Source organism: Chiloscyllium plagiosum, chromosome 9, assembly GCF_004010195.1.
Source record: "Chiloscyllium plagiosum isolate BGI_BamShark_2017 chromosome 9, ASM401019v2, whole genome shotgun sequence".
Classification (NCBI taxonomy): domain Eukaryota; kingdom Metazoa; phylum Chordata; class Chondrichthyes; order Orectolobiformes; family Hemiscylliidae; genus Chiloscyllium; species Chiloscyllium plagiosum.
In genome coordinates, this window is record NC_057718.1 from 29,756,943 (window position 1) to 29,780,996 (window position 24,054).

The 24,054-nt window shown below is 43.9% G+C and overlaps 1 protein-coding gene across 1 annotated transcript in view; it reads right to left on the bottom strand.

Annotated features, from left to right (window-relative positions):
- Nucleotides 1-11,290: 11,290 nt before the first annotated feature.
- ppm1ba (protein phosphatase, Mg2+/Mn2+ dependent, 1Ba) overlaps nucleotides 11,291-24,054 on the bottom strand; it is a 124,845-nt gene continuing 112,081 nt past the window's right edge. The window contains exons 6-7 of the mRNA XM_043696764.1: nucleotides 17,815-17,821; nucleotides 11,291-11,307 (exon numbers count right to left, since the gene is read on the bottom strand). Of these exons, the coding sequence (XP_043552699.1) occupies nucleotides 11,291-11,307; nucleotides 17,815-17,821 (24 nt within the window). The remainder of the gene's footprint in view (nucleotides 11,308-17,814; nucleotides 17,822-24,054) is intronic.

Genomic DNA, 24,054 nt, shown 5'->3' on the forward strand with positions numbered 1-24,054 from the left:
ACACAGCAAAACCCACCAGTTGCTCACCAATTCCAGAAATCCAAGTTTCAGCAACTAAAATTAAAAATTATATGTATAAATCCATCAGCTGTTTGTACATTCCTCAAAAAAATTCAGATTTGTCAGATGGGATCTTTCCTTAACTTTCATGCTGACTATATTTATTCATCAGAACTTCTAAAGTGACAATTAACACAGCACTTCAGACCTTTTTACAGGAATTTGCTCATCACCAAGGTAAGCTTGACTGCAATGTCATTATTGACTCTATCCCTCATTAAACTATAGTACAGTGTCATTGGTTCCCCAGCTTTCTGACATCCAGCTGCAGCTGACAAGAGAGGATTAGAAAATCATGGACATCAAGTCTATTATTTATTCCTTTGCTTCTCTTAACTACCTAAGGTACATAACATCTTCACCTAGTGATTAACCTACATTTAAAGATTTCAAAACACTTAGGTTTTGCTTTTCACAATGTTATCCCAATCAATGTTTGATGCTCCTCCTTGTTAGCTGCACTAAAGGAATTGCTTCTCTCCTTTTGTTAAAAAAAGTGCCAAATTCAGGAGCTTACCTATGCCATCTACCTCCACAGGTAAGAACCAGTATTATCTCTAATAGGCAAGTTATTTCCTTTGTTACACTCTTGCTCCAACATATTTATAAGATATCTTTAGGTTTCACTTGATTCCACTTGCCAATTTTTTTTGATACCCTCTCTTTGCTTTCTTAATTTACTTTGTTATTTCACCCCCTGAAGTTTCAATACTCCTCTTGGGTTTCTGCAGCATTAAGCTCTCTGTATCTGATAGAAGCTCCTTTTATTTGCCTTATGAGGTACTATATGCTCCTTGACATCCAGGGAATTCAGTTTTTGCAAGTCTCATAAATTCTCTTTGTCGGAAAATGTTTGTGCTGAACTGTCACTGTCTCCTCCTTAAATGTCCCCCATTCCTTTGACCCTGATTTGCCTTCTAGTATCTTATAGTCTGTTTTTGCTAATCACATCTCAGCTTGGTAAAATTGGACTTTCCCAATTGAGAATTTTGTCTCTTGGCCAGTCTGTGTCCTTTTTAATGACTGTGTTAAATCGAGCTTGATTATGATCGCCACTAAAATGCTGTTCCAGTTTCAATCCTGAAACCTAAATCTAGAATTGAATCTCTTTGACTTATGAATGACTGACTAGTCAAAAAAGTTCTTCTGATGTTATTTTAAGAACTTGTTCCCTCTATAATTTCTTATGCTACCCCAGTTAATAATTGGGTTGTTGAAATTCCCTATAATTATTTATTGTTTCTGCACGTTTCAGAAATTTGCCAATATGTTTGATCTCAATCTTCTGACTGTATGGGGACTACAGTGTACTCATAACAATATGGTTGCTTCTTTAACTTTCTTCAATTCAATTCATATGGACTCATTTGTTGATTATACTTCAGAATCATAACAGCTTCTTTAATCAATAGTGTAATCTCCTTTTTTTGTATCCATTTCTATTTCATATGAAAACCCTGTACCAGGAATGGTAAAGAGCCATTCATCCGGAATGAAGGGCTATGCCCGAAATGTTGATTCTCCTGCTCCTTGGATGCTGCTTGATCTGCTGTGCTTTTCCAGCAACACACTCTCGACTTCCAAGTGGGTATCTTTACCTTCAGTTAATCTACTTTATTCCTTGTGTTGAATTATATACCATTAACCACTGAATACTTCACATTTTCACATTCTATATATGTTTACTTAATTTCTTGCTTTCCAGGTTAGCTTTTGAATTGACATTCAGGTTCACATCTTCCTGCCAAAACAACTTAAATCTTCCTTTAAAACTCAAAGCAAACTCTTCAGGATTACGTTAGTCCCAGAGCTCTATGTAGGGATTATAAATGTTCCAAAGACCAGTTCCAACAGCCCAGAATCTAAAGCCCTCCTTCCTGCACCATCTCTGAAGTACACATTCATCAACAAAATTCTTGCCACTCATGAGTAAGTAGCATTAAGAGTAGTCTGGAGATTATTAGCTTTGAGGTTCTTCTGAGGGAAAATGTTTTTACACAGTAACGAATGACAGCATAATTATGTCGAGCTAATAGATTTATTATTAAGTTGTCCTGGTCTACTGGACCAAAGGGCTATTCGATTACTTAAGAGATGACTGGTGTTGGTTTAACCTGAGGATCGCCATGCCTCAGTCAAGATGAGAGGTTGAGAAGAAGCATCCTTCATAGTAATCTCAGGCAGTGCAGGAATTGAGCCTGTGCTGTTGACATTACTCTACATTGCAAACCTGTTATCCAGTCAACTCACCTAACTGGCCCCTAAGTTCACTGTAGTAACAGATCATTCCCTGCAAACATTTTCCCAGTATCAGAAAACATTTCTCACTATGAGTTCACTGTAGTAACAGATCATTCCCTGCAAACATTTTCCCAGTATCAGAAAACATTTCTCACTATGAGTCTGCTGCAATGAGAAAACTTATAAAACTTAGAAAGGGAATGAGAGTTTGTTGGACTATAACCTGGTGTCATGTGATTTTTAAACGAAGAATGAGGGTCTGGTTTAAATGTTGAGTTACATTCAACCTGTAGTTTACCTACACTGCCCCACGACATTCCTCATGTCGAAGAACAACTCATCACTCAGCAGATGGCTTGGAATTCACTGACATCCCTTGTTCTGCAGCATCTTTAAAAGCCTGCTGTTTACCCAAACAAGCACTGTCAATCCCAAGCTGCCCTACGCAGTTCCTGACATTTACCCCACACATGGCACACAGGGGAAATCTGAGCACTACTGTGAGGGTAGGGACATTATGATTTTGCTGAATAGGGTGGTACAGAAACATTTCCTCTTCACCCTGGACGAGCAGACCATACCAGCCTGATTTGAGCTTGCCATCCAGCTTCAAGTAGTCTCAGTCATCTGGAGGAATGCACAGCAATGTAGGTAGGAAGTCAATGACATTCTCTACTCACCAAAGTAAGTGCCACCATCTTCTCTCTGAAACCTCAAGCTCACTCATTCTCTGCTACTGTACTCATCTCCCACCAAGCCTCATGCTCTGCCACTCTCATTATTCCCTGCAACATCTTCCTTCACTTGTGGTCACCCACCTCAATCTCCAACACCATTAACCTTGTGTGCCCTCTGAGTTGTCTACTCACTCACTCAGGACACCCTCCCACCCGCAGTGAATGTAATAACTGCACCAATCACTTTCGTCTCCCTTACACCTGTCACTCTCTCAGTCCAGGCGGAACACAACACCATATGGGGTATAAAGAGTCAAGACAGTTGGTGGGCCGCCTGATATTCTCCTCCTCATCCATTATGTGGACAACATCGTGACCCTGACCACCCCAAGCCATTGATCAACCATGTCCAATGAGCTGGGTTCCTGAGCCCACATTGTCCATTCTGCAGCATCACAATAGTTATCAGTGTACCCTCAGGTGCAACATTAAAATGTAGAAGTGTCCAGTGTGTGGATCGGAGATGCACCATGAGGATCTTAGTTTTAAAAATCACATGACACCAGCTTTTGGTCCAACAACTTTAGTTGAAATCACAAGCTTTTAGAGCAATGCTCCTGTGTCAGGTTAAATGTTGGACACCAGTACCGGCTGTTCCACATCATGAGGGATCTTAGAAGCTGATACATATTGGATTCCAATGTCCATGTGTGTGTGCTTTGAGTGGCTGGTGTTCACGAGGTATGCCCTGAGGTGTTGTCTCCTGGTACCCAACAAGGAGGTTGATTGGAGCAAGCAATGAGCTGAATCCACCAGCTGCCTCCTATGGTTTCCATATCATAGTTTCTCAACATCTAGTGTGTTTGGTGGCCTTGGTAAGATAGGAAGTCAAATATTAATGTGGCAAGTTAGGTCGTCAACAAGGCATTGAACAAACAAAAATCCCCCATAATTGGCAACTTAATGCTATATGAATTCACCTAAAGCATAAAATACGGAGTGAGCTGCTCCCATCATTGAGATCAGCCTCATTGGACTTTCTGCCTGCTTCTGCTATAAATCTCACTGTAGCTCAGTTTCTCAGATCCACGTAAAATTCTGACCATTAATTCTTTTACATTACAACTCATCAAAGGAGTTAATGTTCTTTGAATATCAAATATTTGTACAGTTAATTCAATAGTTGAAGTCATAGTAAAAAATGGATTTACTATGACTAGGATTCTCTGACTTGATTTGAAGTCAGCCTTGCCAAATAATAACCCACATTTACTTCTGAACTAGGTCGTACAGTACATCATGATTAAATAGTGCCTGTCTGAGTTTCCAATGAGAAATGGTTCAAGATGATCAGCTCTGGTGTAAAATCCCAAGTGTAAACATTTGGTCAGCATGCTTTACTCAATATACCTGCTAGGACATTCTTATGATTATTTTTAGTGTTAAAGTCTTAAGTTTAAATCTCCTAGGTACACTTTTGTAGCTTGCAAACTATTGATTCTAACAGACAGTAATGCATTTCACTGTTCTCCAATGCCTCTGATCTAATTTATCATAGGTGAACAGTCACTAAAAGCTCTGTCTTAATTTGTATACCTCACTTCAGCTCACCGCAGGAATCAGTCAAGTTAACCTGATCTGAACTGCTTTGAGTGCAATTATGTTCCAAGTATAATACGAGCAACATGGATAATGGGGATCCTGTAGATGTAAGGGCTGTTGCCCGAAACGTCACTTCTCCTGATCTTTGGATGCTGCCTCACCTGTTGTGCTTTTCCAGCACCACACTCGCGACCTTATTCTCCAGCATCTGTAGTCCTCACTTTCATCCTGTAGATGTAGTTGTATATCTGGACTTCCAGAAGGCATATTGTAAAAAACACACAAGGTTAATACACATGGTAAGCTCACGTAGTGTTGGGGTAATGTATTACCTTGCATACAGATAAAAACAGAAATTGCTGACGAAATTCAGCAGGTCTGGCAGCATCTATGGGAAGAAAGCAGAGTTAATGTTTTCAGTTTGGTGACTCTTCATCAGAACTGTTGGGAGCTGGCAAAAACTGATATTTAGGCTCAAAGTTGAGGGTGTACCCAGTCAGGAAGAGGTTAGCAAATAGGTGAAGATGGAACCTGGAGAGAGAGAAAAATATGACAAGGAGAGGTAAACAAGGTAAGGATAGAAGAAAAGCTGAATCAAGGATAATAGGGGCTAAAGGTTCCTTCCCCTATTTTGGCTAACATAACAGCTACTAATACTTCTGACGAAGAGTCATTGGATTGAAAATGTTTCCTTTGCTTTATTACCATAGATACTGCCAGACCTGCTGATTCTCTCCAGCAACTTATGGTTTTGATTCAGATCTTCAGCATCTTTGTTATTATATTAGCTTGGATAGGGGATTGGCTAACCAACAGAAAGTAGAGAATTGGGATAAATATATTTTCTGGATGGCAAATGGTAACTAGAGGAGTGCCACAGGGTTTTGTCTTCATGCAGTAACTATGTGCAATCTATATTAATAACTTCTATGCAAGAATAGAAAGTACTACAGTCAATTTTGCAGATGATACAAAAGCATACAGGAAAACAAGTTGCATTTGAAGCAATAACACACTTACAAATGGATACAGACTGGTTCAGTGAACAGGTTAAAATTTCACAGATGAAGTTCAACCTGCAAACTGTGTGGTCATCCATTTTGGGCAGAGGAATAAGAAAGCAACTTATTACCTAAATGGAGAGAAACTACAGAGTGCTTCAGTGCAGAGAGACCTGGGAGTCCCAGTCCATGAATTGCAGAAAACAATTGTGCAGGCACAGCAGATGATAAGATGGAAGTTTGGCATTCATTGCTAAAGCAATAGGGTATAAGAATACGGAAGTATTGCTGTAACTGTGGGGAGTTGGTTCAGCTCAGTTGGCTCTATTGTTGGCTAACGAAATAGTGTGATGTCAACAGCATGGGTTCAATTCCCATCACTGGTTTGAGGTTACGATGAAGGACTCTCCTTCTCAACCTCGTCCCTCGCCCGAGGTCTGGTGGCCCTGAGGTTAAATTACCACCAGTCACTTCTCTCCAATAAAAGGCAGTCCCTATGTCAGGTAAGACTATAGCGACATGCATAACACATTGCTGCAAATGTACATGGCATTAGTGACACTGGACCTGGAGCACTGTGTACAATTTGTTTCCCTCACTTGAGGAGAAAAGTAATTGCATTGGAGGCAGTTCAGATAAGGTTCATTAGATTGATTCCAGAGATGAGGTATTTGTCTAATGAGAGATTGATGAATTTGGGCTTATACTGTCTGGAGTTCAGAAGAATAAGAAAAGACATAATTAAGGTATATAAGACGCTAAAGGAAATTGACAAAGTAAATATAGAAAAGAAGTTTCATCATTTTGGGCAATCTAAAATGAGAGCTCAGTTTCAGGATAAGGCTAGCAGATTTAGAACAGAGGAGAGGAGAAATTACTCCTCAAATGATCATGAATCTATGGAACTCACTATCCCAGAGTGCAGTGGATGCTGAGGCATTGAGTAAACTTTAAGGAGGAGATAGACACACATTTAATTCATAATGGATTGAAGAGTAATGGAGAGCAGCAGGAAAGTGGAGTTGAAGCCGAAATGAGATCAGTCACAATTGTGTCAAATGGTGGAGCAAGCTTGAAGAGATGAATTACTTCCACCTGCTCCTAATTCTTCTGTTCTTATGTCCAATGGAGAAAGAGCAAGAAAGTAGACATGAGGAGTTCTGGATCAGCCGTGATCCTATTGAATGGCAAAGGTGGCTCAAGGGGAAGAACTGCCTCCTCCTGTTCCAATTTCTTGTGATTGTATGGTTCCTTAGAGTCATAGAGTCATAGAGATGTTCAGCATGAAAACAGACCCTTCGGTCCAACCCTTCCATGCCGACCAGATATCCCAACCCAATCTAGTCCCACCTGCCAGCACCCGGCCCATATCCCTCCAAACCCCTCCTATTCATATACCCATCCAAATGCCTCTTAAACGTTGCAATTGTACCAGCCTCTACCACTTCCTCTGGCAGCTCATTCCATACACATACCACCCTCTGTGTATACCACCTGTACACATACATTGCCCTTTAGGTCTCTCTTATATCTTTCCCCTCTCACCCTAAACATGCCCTCTAGTTCTGGACTCCCCGACCCCAGGGAAAAGACTTTGTCTATTTACCATGTCCATGCCCCTCATAATTTTGGAAACCTCTATAAGGTCACCCCTCAGCCTCCGACGATCCAGGGAAAACAGCCCCAGCCTGTTCAGCCTCTCCCTATAGCTCAAATCCTCCAACCCTGGCAACGTCCTTGTAAACCCTTTCAAGTTTCACAACATCTTTCCAGTAGAAAGGAGACCAGAATTGCACGCAATATTCCAACAGTGGCCTAACCAATATCCTCTACAGCCGCAACATGACCTCCCAACTCCTGTACTCAATACTTTGACCAATAAACGAAAGCAGACCAAACACCTTCTTCACTATCCTATCTACCTGCGACTCCACTTTCAAGGACCTACGAACCTGCACTCCATGGTCTCTTTGTTCAGCAACACTCCCTAGGACCTTACCATTAAGTGTATATGTCCTGCTAAGATTTGCTTTCCTAAAATGCAGCACCTCACATTTATCTAAATTAAACTCCATCTGCCACTTCTCAGCCCATTGGCCCATCTGGTCAAGATCCTGTTGTAATCTGACATAACCCTCTTCCCTGTCCACTACACCTCCAATTTTGGTATCATCTGCAAACTTACTAACTGTACCTCTTATTCTCGCATCCAAATCATTTAGTAAATGACAAAAAGTAGAGGACCCAGCACCGATCCTTGTGGCACTCCACTGGTCACAGGCCTGCAGTCTGAAAAACTACATTCCACAACCACCCTCTGTCTTCTACCTTTGAGCCAGTTCTGTATCCAAATGGCTAGTTCTCCCTGTATTCCATGAGATCTAACCTTGCTAATCAGACTCCCATGGGGAACCTTGTTGAACGCCTTACTGAAATCCATATACATCACATCTACCGCTCTGCCCTCATCAATCCTCTTTGTTACTTTCTCAAAAAACTCAATCAAGTTTGTGAGACATGATTTCCCACACACGAAGCCATGTCGACTATACCTAATCAGTCCTTGCCTTTCCAAATACATGTACATTCTGTCCCTCAGGATTCCCTCCAACAACTTGCCTACCACCGAGGTCAGGCTCACTGGTCAAGAGTTCCCTGGTTTGTCCCTACCACACTTCTTAAACAGTGGCACCATGTTAGCCAACCTCCAGTCTCCGGCACCTCACCTGTAACTATCAATGATACAGATATCTCAGCAAGATGCCCAGAGATCACTTCTCTAGCTTCCCACAGAGTTCTAGGGTACACCTGATCAGGTCCTGGGGACTTATCCACTTTTATGCGTTTCACAACATCCAGCACTTCCTCCTCTGTAATATGGACATTTTGCAAGGTGTCACCATATATTTCCCTACAGTCCATAGCTTCCATATCCTTTTCTACAGTAAATAATGATGCAAAATACTCATTCAGTATCTCCCACATTTTCTGCGGCTCCACACAAAGGCTGCCTTGCTGATCTTTGAGGGGCCCTATTTTCTCCCTATTTACCCTTTTGTCCTTAACGTATTTGTAAAACCCCTTTGGATTCTCCTTAATTCTATTTGCCAAAGCTATCTCATGTCCCCTTTTTGCCCTCCTGATTTCCCTCTTAAGTATACTCCTACTGCCTTTATACTTTTCTAAGGATTCACTTGATCTATCCTGTCTATACCTTACATATGCTTTCTTCCTTTACTTAACCAAACCCTCAATTTCTTTAGTCATCCAACATTCCCTATACCTACCAGCCTTTCCTTTCACCCTAACAGGAATATACTTTCTCTGGATTCTCGTTATCTCATTTCTGAAGCCTTCCCATTTTCCAGCCATCCCTTTACCTGCGAACATCTGCCCCAATCAACTTTCGAAAGTTCTTGCCTAATACCATCAAAATTGGCCTTTCTCCAATTTAGAACTTCAACTTTTAGATCTGGTCTATCCTTTTCCATCACTATTTTAAATCTAGAATTTCGGATCATGGTCGCTTGCCCCAAAGTGCTCCCCACTGACACCTCTGTAATGCTGTCCCTTATCAAAAATGCCGCTCCCCCTTCTCTCTTGCCTCCCTTTCTAACCTTCCTGTAGCATTTGTATCCTGGAACATTAAGCTTCCAGTCCTGCCCATCCCTGAGCCATGTTACTGTAACTGCTATGATATCCCAGTCCCATATCTTAACCATGCCCTGAGATCATCTGCCTTCCATGTTCGGCCCCTTGCATTGAAATAAATGCAGTTTAATTTATTAGTCCTACCTTGTCCCTGCCTGCCCTGACCGTTTGACTCACTTCTGTTCTCAATTGTACCCGTCTCAGATTGATCTCTTTCCTCACTATCGCATTGGGTCCCATCCCCCCACCTTACTAGTTTAAATCCTCCCAAGCAGCTCCAGCAAATTTCCCTGCCAGTATATTAGTCCCTTTCCAATTTAGGTGCAATCTGTCCTTCTTGTACAGGTCACTTCTACCCCAAAAGAGATTCCAATAATCCAAAAATGTGAATCCTTCTTCCATACACCAGCTCCTCAGCCATGCATTCATCTGCTCTATCCTCCTATTCCTGCCCTCACTAGCTCATAACACCCAGGAGTAATCCAGATATTACCACTCTCGAGGGCCTCCTTTTTAAATTCCTGCCTAACTCTCTGTAATCTCCCTTCAGACTCTCAAACTTTTCCTTTCCTATGTTGTTGGTTCCAATGTGGACAATGACCTCCTGCTGGCCCGTCTTCCCCCGTGAGAACATTCTGCACCCTCTCTGAGACATCCTTGATCCTGGCATCAGGGAAGCAACACACCATTCTGTTTGTTCGCTGATGGCCACAGAAATGTCTGTCTATACCTCGGACTAGACAGTCCCCTAACACAATTGATCTCTTGGAATGCGATGTACCCCTCGTTGCCTTAGAGCCAATCTCAATATCAGAAACTTGGCTGTTCGTGCTACGTTCCCCTGAGAATCCATTCCCCCCCCCCCCCCCACATTTTCCAAAACAGCATACTTATTCGAAATGGGTATAGCCACAAAAGACTCCTGCACTAGCTGCCTACCTCTCTTACCTTTCCTGGAGTTAACCCATCTATTTGACTGCATCTGAGACTTCCCCCCTTCCTATAACTGCCATCTATCACATTATGTTGTTGTTGCAACTTCCTCATTGCTTCTTACTGTCTCTCCAACCAATCCATTCGATCTGTTAAGATTCACAACCAATAACATTTATGGCAGAAGTAATCCGCTGTAATCCTTAAACTCTCTTTAAACTCCCACATCTGACAAGAAGCACATTTCACTCTACTAAAGGCCATTTTTGCTTCTTCACAATCTACAGACCCAGAAATTAACACCGTCTTATTCCTCCACAAACACTGCCCCAGGTTAAGTTAATAGTTATGGCTTATATTTTAAGTTTAATCAAGAGACATAGCTCCAAAAACATATAATCAAGAAAGAACCCACTCTACTCACTACTGCAGACTTTCTGTAGGTCACACTTAAAACAACAATACACTTATCTGCTTCTGTGCTGTGAACTTCACCCAACAGTTCCTCCAAGATCAGTTGTGAATTTCACTGTTTGTTAATTTTCCCAGACGCACTCTCTCTCCTGCACTGACCTCACTGTGTGCTTCCTTTGTCTGTTCTTCTCCCTTTCAAAACTGCCGTTGTGTTGACTTTTTTTCAAAAGTTCCAAAACAATGCAAACAAGGAGATCAAAACTGCACAGAACTCTCGATGTGCTTTCACCAATATCCCACAAAATATGAGTAAGGTTTTCTTCCTTTTATATTCCTATCCCCTTACAATGAACTTTTCATTTGTCTTCCTATTCATTTGCTGTATCTACATACTAGCTTTTCATTGTTACATGTACCATGACACCCAAATTAATCTATACTGTAACATTCTGCAATCTCTCTAAATAACATACCTTATTTTTTAATTATTCCTACCAAAATAGACAAATTCACATTTCCCCATTTTATAATCTGTCTGTCAAGTTTTTGTCCACTTCCTGTATCAATTTATTTATTAAGGTCTTTGTAGACTCCTTGTCCCTTCGTCCAAACCTATCTACCTTTGTATCATCAGCAAACTTAGCAACGATACAATCAGTCCTCTATTCCAAGTCATCGATATGTAAGTAACTGAGGCTCTGGGACTGATCCCTATGGCTCTTCACTTGCTGACAAAAAAGTAATCCATCTCTACCCCTTTCTTTTTTCTGGTTGCTAACCAATCCTATATCCATGCTAATATGTTGTTCTCTGCACCTCAAGTTTCCAAGTGATGGTCACTAATGGATCTCTGTTTGCCTTAGCTGTAATAATATGTTTGGCTGGAGAAGCTGGAAGGAAGGTAATTAACATGCAAATTTAACAATATGGGCTAAAAGATGGGAAGGAAAGAAGGGTGCCACTTTGGAGGATTGCCTGTGCCCTTTTAGGGTGGTAAGACAAAATGTTTAATACCCGCTTTGGGCTCAGCTGGTCTCTGAGATTCCCAACTCCTTCTCACCAAACTAAGGTCTTTGATCTCTTCCCAGAACACAATAAATAAACTTAACTACCTTTATAGTCTAGGAGATTTAAGCCTTCTTCATGATTGTGTATAGCCTCAGCAGTGGCCACGACTTGTTTTTGGTCCTGTTGGAACTAAAAGAGCTACTCGCCAATCTGATTGTTTGGCAGGTCTTGAGGGAGGGAGTGACTGATGTTGAGAAATGGAAATCTCACTCCCACTCAAAGCCAATCTCAGTGTAGTATTGCTGAGGAGCAGCCAGATTTAAAGTTGGTGAGCTGCTGACTGACTCTTTGACTGGTGGAAAAGGAGTACATTCTGCCACAAAATGTGAAGACTGAAGGTTCACCAGATGGATACCTGGGCTTGCAGGATTTCCTCATGAGAGATTAAGGAAACTGGGTCAGTATTCTCCAACATTTTGCAGAATGAGAGGTGATTTTACTGAAACTTTACAAAATTATTACGGGGCATTACAGTGTAGATGCAGATCGGATATTCCCCTTGGCTGGTGAATCTAGAATCAGGGCTCATAGTCTCAGAATAAGCTGCAGGCCTTAAGACTAAGATGATAAAGAATTTTCTCATTCAGGGAATGTTGAATTTGGAATTCTCTACCTCAGTTGTGCAGAATTATTGAGTGTGGGAGGCAGGGAGGTAATGAGGTAGTAGTATTATCAGTGGACTAGTAATCCAGAGATCCAGACTCTTCATGAATTCAAGTTCCACCACAGCAGCCAGTGTAGTTTGAATTTGGTGAATAAACATATGAAAATAAAAGCTAGTCTCAGGTGGGACCAGCTAAAGATCATCAATTATCATACAAACCGAACTGGTTCATTCATGTCCTTAGGAGGAAAATCTGCCATCCTCACCTGGTATAATACTTCAGACCCACAGCAATGTGGCTAATTCTTAAATATCATCTGAAATGGCCTAACAACCACTTAGTTGTGTTCAATCACTACAAAATCTAACCGAAGGAATGAAACAAGGTAGACGACTCACAACAACCAAGGGTACGAGAAACACCAATGGAATCCAAAGCTCAGTCAGCCTTCCTAACATACGGGGGCTTGTGCCAAAACTGGGAGAACTGTTTCATAGACTAGTAAAAAAGCATCCTGCCATTGTCTGCAAGGTAGGACTCTATTAGTATGACTATGTCCCAGACACCACCAGTAACATTTTTGAGTAAATCCTGTTCCACCAACTGGTCAGACCTATCAGAAGTAGCAGCACAGTAGCATAGAGTTGGAAGGGTGTTTTTTAAAATTCATATTTAGGAGGAGATTATCACTGACTGGGCCAGCATTTATTAAATTCTATTGCTTGAGTGTTTTTATGAGTTAAGGCTCAACCACATTATTGTGGATCTGAAGTCAGTTGGTAGCCAGGTAAAGTAAGACCAGGTAAGTATGAATGATTTCCTTCCATAAAGGACATAAATGAATAAGATGGGCTTTTTTACGACAATCAACATAGTTATATTTATGTCATTAGGCTGGTTTTTCATTGCAGATACTTAGGAATTCAAATATCGCAATATGCCACAATACCACCTCCCCAAGTCTTATGCTATCAGTTTAAACATGAGCAAAGAAACCTTCTAATGATTATTTCTCCACACACCGCTTGAGATGATAAATCTTTTCTTCTATGTTAAGAAAATAAATTCTAGGAGCAGGAGTAGACAATTAAGCCCCTCTAACCCGTGATCCCTGCATTCAAGTCATGAATATAGAATGAAAATAGTTGGAGCCTGAGGACAAAGCCCTGTGGAACCCAACTAGCTACACCTTGCCAACCAGAAAAAAAACATTTATTCCCAGCTCTCTGCTTTCTGTTGGTTAGCCAATTCTCTATCCAAACCCATGTGATCCTACTTTGTGTATTAACCTTTTGTATGGTACTTTATCAAGTGTCTTCTGGACATCCAGACTTATAACATCTCCAGGATCCCCATTATTCACCTTACTTGTTACATCTGCGAAGAACACTAGATAATTTACCCTCAATGTTAAACATTGCTGGGAAGATATTCTGAGTGTCAAGGGCACAGAATGTACTCTGGGTCAGGTATTTGATTATTCCCAACCAGATTGCTGAAATTCCTTAACTTCAAGGCTGGCATGAAAGGTTTGAAGATCGAGAGGGCTCATCGGGTCACGGCGTGGAGATCAGGTCTGGGTCAACGCCCTCGTCCTCTCCTGGTGCAGTCCATCACTACCAAGATAAGGAGAGAATCGTGGAAGCTTCCAGAATAGCTCATTCACCAGGGTTAGACTCAGAAAAGATTTACAAGGATGTTGCCAGGGTTGGAGGATTTGAGCCAAAGGGAGAGGTTGAATAGGTTAAGGCTGCTTTCCCTGGAGGGTCGGAGTCTGAGGGGTGACCTTATAGAGGTTTATAAAATCATGAGGGGCATAGATAGGATAAATAGACAAAGTCTTTTCCCTGGGGTGGGGGAGTCCAGAACCAGAGGGCATAGGTTTAGGGTGAGAGGGAAAAGATACAAAAGAGACTTAAGGGGCAACGTTTTCATGCACAGGGTGGTACATGTATGGAATGAGCTGACAGAGGAAGTGGTGAAGGCTAGTACCATTGCAACATTTAAAATGCATCTGGATTGGTATATGAGTAGGAAGGGTTTGGAGAGATATGGGCCGGTTGCTGGCAGGTGGGACTAGATTGGGTTGGGATATCTGGTCGGCATGGATGGGTTGGACCGAAGGGTCTGTTTCCGTGCTGTACATCTCTGAGTCTATGAGTCTAAGAGTGGCTCATTAGTACCACCGTTGATTTGATTGGCTGTCTCCTTGGCATTACCATCACTGATGTCTCCTACTTCCAACATCCTGCAGATGATCACTGACCAGAAACTGAGCTAGGACAACCATAAATACTTTCGCTACAAGAATAAGTAAGAGGCTGGGAATATTGTGGCAAATAATTCAGTTCCTGGCTTCTCAAAGACTGTCCACAATTTACAAAGCACAGCTCAGGGGTGTGATGGAATATTTTTCACTTGCCTGAATGAATGCAGTTCCAAGAACACTCTAGATACCATCCAGGACAAAGTTTGACCCTATTGATCGTACATTGATTGAGCCCATCTGATGACTTTAGCATTCACATGCTCTCCCACCAAGGAAAGGTCGTAGCAGTGTCTCCAAAATGCATTGCAACAACTCACTGAGATTCTTTTGACAGGACTTTCCAAACCCAGGACCTAGAAGGACAAAGGCAACAGAGCAATGAGAATATCACCACCTGTAAGTCTCTCTTTCTAAGCTTTACACAATCTAGAACTGGAACAGTATTATTTTTCCTTCATTGTCATTGGCTTAAAATCCTGGAATGTCCTTCCTAACTGTATATACCTGCACCACATGGAGTCCAGAGGTTCTGGAAAGCATTTAACCACAGAGCAGTTATGGATGAACAATAAAAATTGGACTGGCCAGTGACACCCAGATTCCATGAACACATAGAGTTATAGAGTCATAGAGTTGTACAGCATGGAAACTTCAGTCCAACTCGTGCATGCTGTCCAGATACCCTAAGATAATTTGGAACATATGCCAGCATTTGGCCCATATCCCTATAAACTCTTCCTATTCATATACCCATCCAAATGTCTTTTAAATGTTGTAATTGTACAGCCTCCACCACTTCCTCTGGCAGCACGTTCCATACATGCTCCACCCTCTGCATGGAAAAGTTACCCCTCAGGTCCCTTTTGAATCTTTCCCCTCTCACCCTAAATCTATGCCCTCTAGTTTTGGACTTCCCCACCCCAGGGAAAAGACTTTCTCTATTTACCCTATCCATGCACCCCCTTGATGTTATAAACCTCTATAAGGTCATCGCTTAGCCTCCAACTCTCCAGGGAAAACAGCCTATTCAGCCTTTCCCTACAGCTGTAACCTTCCAACCCTGACAACATCCTTGTAAATCTTTTCTGAATCATTTCAAGTTTCACAACATCCTTCCTATAACAATTCTGGCCACAGTATTCCAAAAGTGGCCCAGCGAATGTCCAGCTGCAATATGACCTCCCAACTCCTGTACTCAATGCACTGATCAATAAAGGCTAGCATATCAAATGCCTTCTTCACTATCCATCTACCTGTGACTCCACTTTCAAGAAACTAAGAACTTGCAGCCCAAAGTCTCTTTGTTCACTGACACTCATAAATTGAGTCAGAAATCAATACATTTCAGGATACTAATGATGGTGGGAAAAACAGCATGTAGGTAGATTATCATCATGATCTGTTTGAATGATGGAGCAAATTCATTCGGCAGAATGGCCTACTTCTACTTCTACCTTTATTTTGTATGATTCTATGTTTGTAACAATCAATGTTAAATATCAGAGCAGCTGTCTTGCATCTACCAGAAAGCAGAGAAACTTACTCAGATATTGATGAGGTAAAAACAATGACTGCAGATGCTGGAAACCAGATTCTGGATTAGTGGTGCTGGAAGTGCACAGCAGTTCAGGCAGCATCCAAGGAGCTTCGAAATCGACGTTTCAGGCAAAAGCCCTTCCTCGATTTCGAAGTTCCTTGGATGCTGCCTGAACTGCTGTGCACTTCCAGCACCACTAATCCAGAATCTGGTTTCCAGCATCTCCTGAAGGTATCAGAGCCAGAACCAGCCTTATTGCCACATTGTACACACGAGTACATTGAAACGTTTACAAAGCCACCTCAGGGCACCATCTTAGGTACCAAGGTACCTCGGTGCAGGATGTTAGGAAAGAAGGAGATGCATAAAGAAGTACAAAGGTTCAGCATTAGCCTCCTTCAGACCCCAGACCAATGCAGGCCCCACGCGGAGCCCATCACGGGAACTAGTGATGACTCTCGGAGTTGAAGAGCCACATTTGGAGATAAGGAGCAAGCAGCCTCTGGGGCAACCATGTCCTGAGGTACTGAAAGCGGGATCTCAGTGTGTGGGGAGCAGGATAAAGCAACGAAGATGTGTAACTGGAGGTAATTCAGGAGCAGTGCTCACGTTCATTGTGACTGTACTGAGCAGTCTGGTAAAGAACACCATTGCCCCCTGCTGTTCATCCACTACATTGCAAACTCAATCCTTGGGAAAGTCATCAGAACGGATACAGGAGGGAAACAATGGACAGATTTCAGATTATCTTTTGCATCATCAGAACAGGAGGACACCAATCAGCTCATTGAGGCTGTTCCTGTCTCCATTCTCTGTCCAGACCATTCAACACCTTTATCAAAATCATTTCTCGATCTTTGGAGCTGAAACCAATGGTTGGGCGCCGTCAGATCTCGTCAGTCTCAGTCTCGAACGTGTCCTCACTGCAGTAGGTACACCAGCCCCATTGTGATCCTGAACCTCGCGGAGCTGCAGCAAGTTCAGATGGTGACAGTCCATTGCCCACGAACTCCCAAATACACAACTCCCGCTCCTGTTCCTCAGACCGACCCGTATCAGTGATCTCTGTCTTGTTCCTTTAGACACAGAGAGTCATAGAGATGTACAGCACAGAAACAGACCATTCAGCCCAACTTGTCCATGCCGACCAGATATCCCAAACTAATCTAGTCCCATATGCCAGCACCCGACCCATATCCCTCTAAACCCTTCCTATTCATATACCTTTTAAAGGTTGCCCTTACCTGGTCTGGCCTACATGTGACACCAGAACCTCAGTAATGGGGCAATTAGGGATGGGTAATTAATGCTGGCTGAGCTAGTGATACCAAGGTGTTGTGAATGCATAAAAAGAATATATTTAAGTAAATCACCCAAACCATTCCCAAAATATGCTCGACAATGGTTTTTATTGGGTTCATGTGTCACTGGCTCAAATGACATTCATTGTCTCCCCCTATTTGCCACTGGAACTGACTCTCTTGGGAGGGCCATTTTGGCCACTCCCTCCGTGACTCCCTCATCAGGCCCACGCCCCCCACCAGCCCACCCTCCCCTCCCGGCACCTTCTCCTGCCACCGCAGGAATTGCACAACCTGTGCCCACACCTCCTCCCTCGCCTCCGTCCAAGACCCCAAAGGAGCCTTCCACATCTGTCAGAGATTTTCCTGCACATCCAAACACCTCGTCTACTGTGTCCGTTGCTCCCGATGTGGTCTCCTCTACATTGGGGAGACTGGACACCAGCTCACAGAACGTTTCAGAGAACATCTCCGGGACACCCGCACCAATCAACCACACCGCCCCGTGGCCCAACATTTCAACTCCCCCTCCCACTCTGCCGAGGACATGGCGGTCCTGGGCCTCCTTCACCGCCGCTCCCTCACCACCAGATGCCTGGAGGAAGAACGCCTCATCTTCCGCCTCGGAACACTTCAACCCCAGGGCATCAATGTGGATTTCAACAATTTCCTCAGTTCCCCTCCCTCTCACCTCATCCCAGTTCCAACCTTCCAACTCAGCACTACCCTCTTGACCTGTCCTACCTATCAATCTTCCTTCCCACCTATCCACCCCACCTTCCTCTTTGACTTGTCACCATTAGCCCCCCTCCATCCATCCATCGCACTCTCAGCTACTTTCGCCCCAGCCCCACCCATTTATCTCTCAGCCGCCCTCGGGCCACAGCCTCCTGCTCCTCGGATGCTGCCTGACCTGCTGTGCTTTTCCAGCAACACACTCTCAACTCTGATCCCCAGTATCTGTAGTCCTCACTTTCTCTCATTTTGGAGTCCACTAATAATACTGAGAGTCTTCAGTCACATCAAACGTAGAACATAGAACATTACAGCTCAGTACAGGCCCTTCAGCCCTCGATATTACACCCACCTGTGGAACCAATCTGAAGCCCATCTATCTGACACTAGTCCATTCTCATCCATATGTTTATCCACACAGAGGGTGGTGGGTGCCTGGAATGCGTTACCAGCAGAGGTAGTAAAGGCAGGCGCGGTAGATTCATTTAAGATGCGTCTGGACAGATGCATGAGTAGGTGGGGAGCAGAGGGATACAGATGCTCAGAAATTGGGTGATAGATTTAGACAATAGATTTGGATCGGCTCAGGCTTGGAGGGCCGAAGGGCCTGTTCCTGGGCTGTAAATTTTCTTTGTTCGTTGTTTATCCAATGACCATTTAAATGCCCTTAAAGTTGGTGAGTTTACTACTGTTGCAGGCAGGATGTTTCACTGGGTAAAGAAACTATCTCTGACATCTGTCCTATATCTGTCACCCCACAATTTAAAGCTATGCCCCCTCGTGCTCACCATCACCAATTGAAGAAAAAGGCTCTCCCTGCCCACCCTATCTAACCCTCTGATTATCTTATATGTCTCTATTAAGTCACCTCTCAACCTTCTTCTCTCTAATGAAAACAGCCTCAGTTCCCTCAGCCTTTCCCCATAAGACCTTCCCTCCATACCAGCCAACATCCTGGTAAATCTCCTCTGCACCCTTTCCAAAGCTTCCACATCCTTCCTATAATGTGGTGACCAGAACTGGACACAATACTCCAAGTGCAGCCGCACCAGAGTTTTTTGCAGCTGCAGCATGACCTTGTGGCTCCGAAACTCAATCCCTCTACCAATAAAAGCTAACACACTGTGTGCCTTCTTAACAACCGTGTCAACCTGGGTGGCAACATTCAGGAATCTATGTACATGGACACAGAGATCGCTCTGCTTATCTGCACCGCCAAGATTCTTACCATTAGCCCAGTACTCTGCATTCCTGTTACTCATTCCAAAGTGAATCATCTCACACTTGTCCACATTAAACTCCATTTGCCACCTCTCAGTCCAGTTCTGCAGCTTATCTATCCCCCTCTGTAACTTGCAACATCCTTCGTCACTATCCACAACTCCACCGACCTTAGTGTCATCCACAAATTTACTAACCCATCTTTCTACACGCTTATCTAGGTCAGTTATAAAAATGACAAACAGCAGTGGCCCCAAAACAGGTCCTTGCGGTACCCCACTTGTAACTGAACTCCAGGATGAACATTTCCCATCAACCACCACCCTCTGTCTTCTTTCAGCTAGCCAATTTCTGATCCAAACCGCTAAACCACCCTCAATCCCATGCCTCTGTATTTTGTGCAACAGCCTACCATGGGAAACCTTATCAAACACCTTACTGAAATCCATATACCACATCAACCGCTTTACCCTCATCTACCTGTTTGGTCACCTTCTCAAAGAACTCAATAAGGTTTGTGAGGCACGACCTACCCTTCACAAAACCATCTCTAATCAACTTATTCCTTTCTAGATGATTATAAATCCTATCCCTTATAACCCTTTCCAACACTTTACCCACAACTGAAGTAAGGCTCACTGGTCTATAATTATCAGGGTTGTCTCTACTCCCCTTCTTGAACAAGGGGACAAACATTTGCTATCCTCCAGTCTTCTGGCACTGTTTCTGTAGAATCCCTCAAATGAAAAAGCAGACCATTCAGCCCATTGAATCCACACTGAGCATCCTATGTGAACCCACTCTATCCTGTCCCACTCTATCCTGCATTTCCCATGTCCCATCCACCCTGACCCATACACCTTTCCACACAGACAGGGGGAGAGTGTGCAAACTCCACACAGACAGTCGCCCGAGGCTGGAATCGAACCTGGGCTCCTGGTGCCATGAAGCAGCAGAGCTAACCACTGAGCCACCGTGCCACCTTCATCCATACCAGGTCAGGATGGGAGCCTCCTTCCCTAAAGGACATTTAGTGAATCAGATGGGGTTTTGCAACAATCAGCAATGGATTCATGGCCAAAACAAATTTTATCCAGAAGTGTTCTTACACACAACAGAACAGTTTGTTTTTCCAACACCAAATCACCACTGGCATTTTCCCACCCGTGTGTCACCCGCAGTAAACCCCTCAGGTTTTCCTGTTTCAGGGAAATGCGTACATGGGAGGTGGAGGGGCGGGCAGGTGGAGCTAAAACAAATCGGAGTTCCATCACTCAGACTAGCTTTCAGACCAAGGTGTAAACTGGAGTAACAGCAAAATACTGTGGGTGCTGGAAATCTGAAACAAAAGCAGAGAATACTGGAGAAACTCGCCAGGTCTGGCAGCACGGTGGCACAGTGGTTAGCACTGCTGCCTCACAGCGCCAGAGACCCGGGTTCAATTCCCGCCTCAGGTGACTGACTGTGTGGAGTTTGCACATTCTCCCCGTGTCTGCGTGGGTTTCCTCCGGGTGCTCCGGTTTCCTCCCACAGTCCAAAGATGTGCAGGTCAGGTGAATTGGCCATGCTAAATTGCCTGCAGTATTTGGGGCAGGGGTAAATGTAGGGGAATGGGTCTGGGTGGGTTGTGTTTTGGCAGGTCGGTGTGGACTTGTTGGGCCGAAGGGCCTGTTTCCACACTGTAATGTAATCTAATCTAAATAAAGTAATCTAATCTGCGGAGACAGACAGAGATAGAGAGAGGGAGCGAGAAACAGAGAGAGGGAGAGAAAGAGAGAGAGAGAGAGGCTGAATTCATGGAAATAGCTGAGAGTCTTACTGGATTAAAACATTAATACTGTTTCTCTCTCTGTGCACAGATATTGCCAGACCTACTGAGTTTCTCTGGTACTCTCTGTGTTTGCTAACTAAAGTTGACAAAATTTGAGAAAGGAGGGTGGGGTTCTGGGTGACAGTGGAAAGGAGGGGGATGGAGGGATAACTTGTATTATAAAGACATAGAGTCATAGAGATGTATAGCACAGAAACAAACTTTTCAGTCCAACACATCCATGCCGACCAGATATCAGGAGGGACAGGCAGGAGGCTGGGGGTCACAGCAAGGCAGGCAGTATCAGGAGGGATAGGCAGGAGGCTGGGGGAATACAGCAAGGCAGGCAGCATCAGGGGGGACAGGCAGGAGGCTGGGGGAACACAGCAAGGCAGGCAGCATCAGGAGGGACAGGCAGGAGGCTGGGGGAACACAGCAAGGCAGGCAGCATCAGGAGGGACAGGCAGGAGGCTGGGAGAACACAGCAAGGCAGGCAGCATCAGGTTTAGAGGGATATGAGCCGGGTGCTGGCAGGTGGGACTCGATTGGGTTGGGATATCTGGTCGGCATGGATGGGTTGGACCGAAGGGTCTGTTTCCATGCTGTACATCTCTATGTCTCTATAAAAAAACTCAATGAGATTTGTGAGACACGACCTGCTCTTGACGAAACCACGTTGACTATCTGAAATCAAATTGTTGCTTGCTAGATGATTATAAATCTTATCTCTTATAATCCTTTCCAAAACTTTTCCTACAACAGACATAAGACTCACTGGTCTATAATTAGCTGGGTCATCTCTCCTGCCCTTCTTGAACAAGGGCACAACATTTGCAATCCTCCAGTCCTCTGGTACCAAACCTATAGACAATGATGACTCAAATATCAAAGCCAAAGGCTCTGCTATCTCCTCCCTAGTTCCCAGAGAATCCTCGGATAAATCCCATCCATTATCCACCTCTCATAATCAAGACTCCTGTTTAACCAACTTGTGTTATCTCCTCGAAATGACTTCTGATTTGCCCCAGATGGGCCTGAATTTTTACTCTTCTCATTCAGGCCTTTTCTAATCCCTCCTTTCTCTCTACTTCCCAAGGCCAAAGGCCTACCAGCTTGACTGACTCTCTGTGGGTGGCACGGTGGCACAGTGGTTAGCACTGCTGCCTCGCAGCGCCAGAGACCCGGGTTAAATTCCTGTCTCAGGCGACTCTCTGTGTGGAGTTTGCACGTTCTCCCCGTGTCTGCGTGGGTTTCCTCCGGGTGCTCCAGTTTCCTCCCACAGTCCAAAGATGTGCAGGGTCAGGTGAATTGGCCATGCTAAATTGCCCGTAGTGTTAGGTGAAGGGGTGAAATGTAGGGGAATGGGTCTGGGTGGGTTGCGCTTTGGTGGGTCGGTATGGACTTGTTGGGCCGAAGGGCCTGTTTCCACACTGTAAGTAATCTAATCTAATCTAGAGTGGTAAGGGTGTGGAATGCCCTGCCTGCCAATGTCGTTAACTCAGCCACATTAGGGAGATTTAAACAATCCTTGGATAAGCACATGGCTGATGATGGGATAGTGTAGGGGGACGAGCTGAGAATAGCTCACAGGTCGGCGCAACATCGAGGGCCGAAGGGCCTGTTCTGCACTGTATTGTTCTATGTTCTATGTTCCCACTTCTGACTTTGACTGGCCCTATTCCTACCCTAATCATCCTTTTATTCCTCACATACCACAGGAAGCTTTAGGGTTCTCCTTTATTCTGATCTGTAACTCTCCATCGCCTCATCTGAACCATCTTGCCTCATCAACACATAAGCCTCTTTCTTCCGCTTAACAAGAGATGCAATTTCTGTAGTAATCCATGGTTCCCTTACCTTATCACTTACTCCCTGCCTGACAGGGACATACCTATCAAGGACACGCAATATCTGTTCCTTAAACCAGCTCCACATTTCCATTGTCTGCAACCCCGCATTTTGCTACCCCATTCTATGCATCCTAAGTCTTGCCAAATCGCATTATAATTGCCCTTGCTCCATTGATAACTCTTGATCTGTGGCATGTACCGATCCCTTTCCATTGGTAAACTAAACGTAACTGAATTATGGTCACTCTCTCCAAAGTGCTCACCTACAACTAAGTCAAACACCTGGCCTGGTTCATTACCAAGCACCAGATCCAGTGTGCCCTCCCCTCTTGTCGGCTGGAATACTGGAAGCCTTAAACAACATTAAGGTAGATAAATCCCCAGGACCTGAAGAAGTCTATCCCAGTGAGGAAATTGTCAGGCCCCTGGTGGAGATATTTATATCATCGACAGCCACAGGTGAAGTGCCTGAAGATTACAGGGTGGCTAATGTTGTGCCATTGTTTGGGAAAGGCTGCAGGGAAATGCTTAGGACCTACAGACCAGTGAGCCTCACATCTGTGGTGGGAAAACTGTTAGAGGAGATTCTGAGAGATCGGATCTACAGGCAATTGGAGAGGCAAGGACTCATTTGGGATCGTCAGTATGGCTTTGTGCATGGGAAATCATGGCTCATGAATTTGATTGAGGTTTTTGGAAGGGGTGACCGAGAAAGCAAGGACTCATTGGGATCGTCAGTATGGCTTTGTGCATGGGAAATCATGGCTCATGAATTTGATTGAGGTTTTTGGAAGGGGTGACCGAGAAAGGAGATGAGGGCAGCACAGTAGACATTGTCTACATGGACTTTAGTGATGCCTTTGACAAGGTATGTATTATAGGCTGTTGAGGAAGGTGAAATCTTATGGCATCCAGGGAGCTAGCCTATTGGATACAAAATTGGTTTGATGGTAGAAGACAGAGGGTGGTGGTAGAGGCTGTTTTTGAGACTGGAGGCTGTGACCAGTGGTGTACCACAGGGGTCAGTGCTGGGTCCACAGTTATTCATCTTTTATATAAATGATTTGGATGAGAATTTA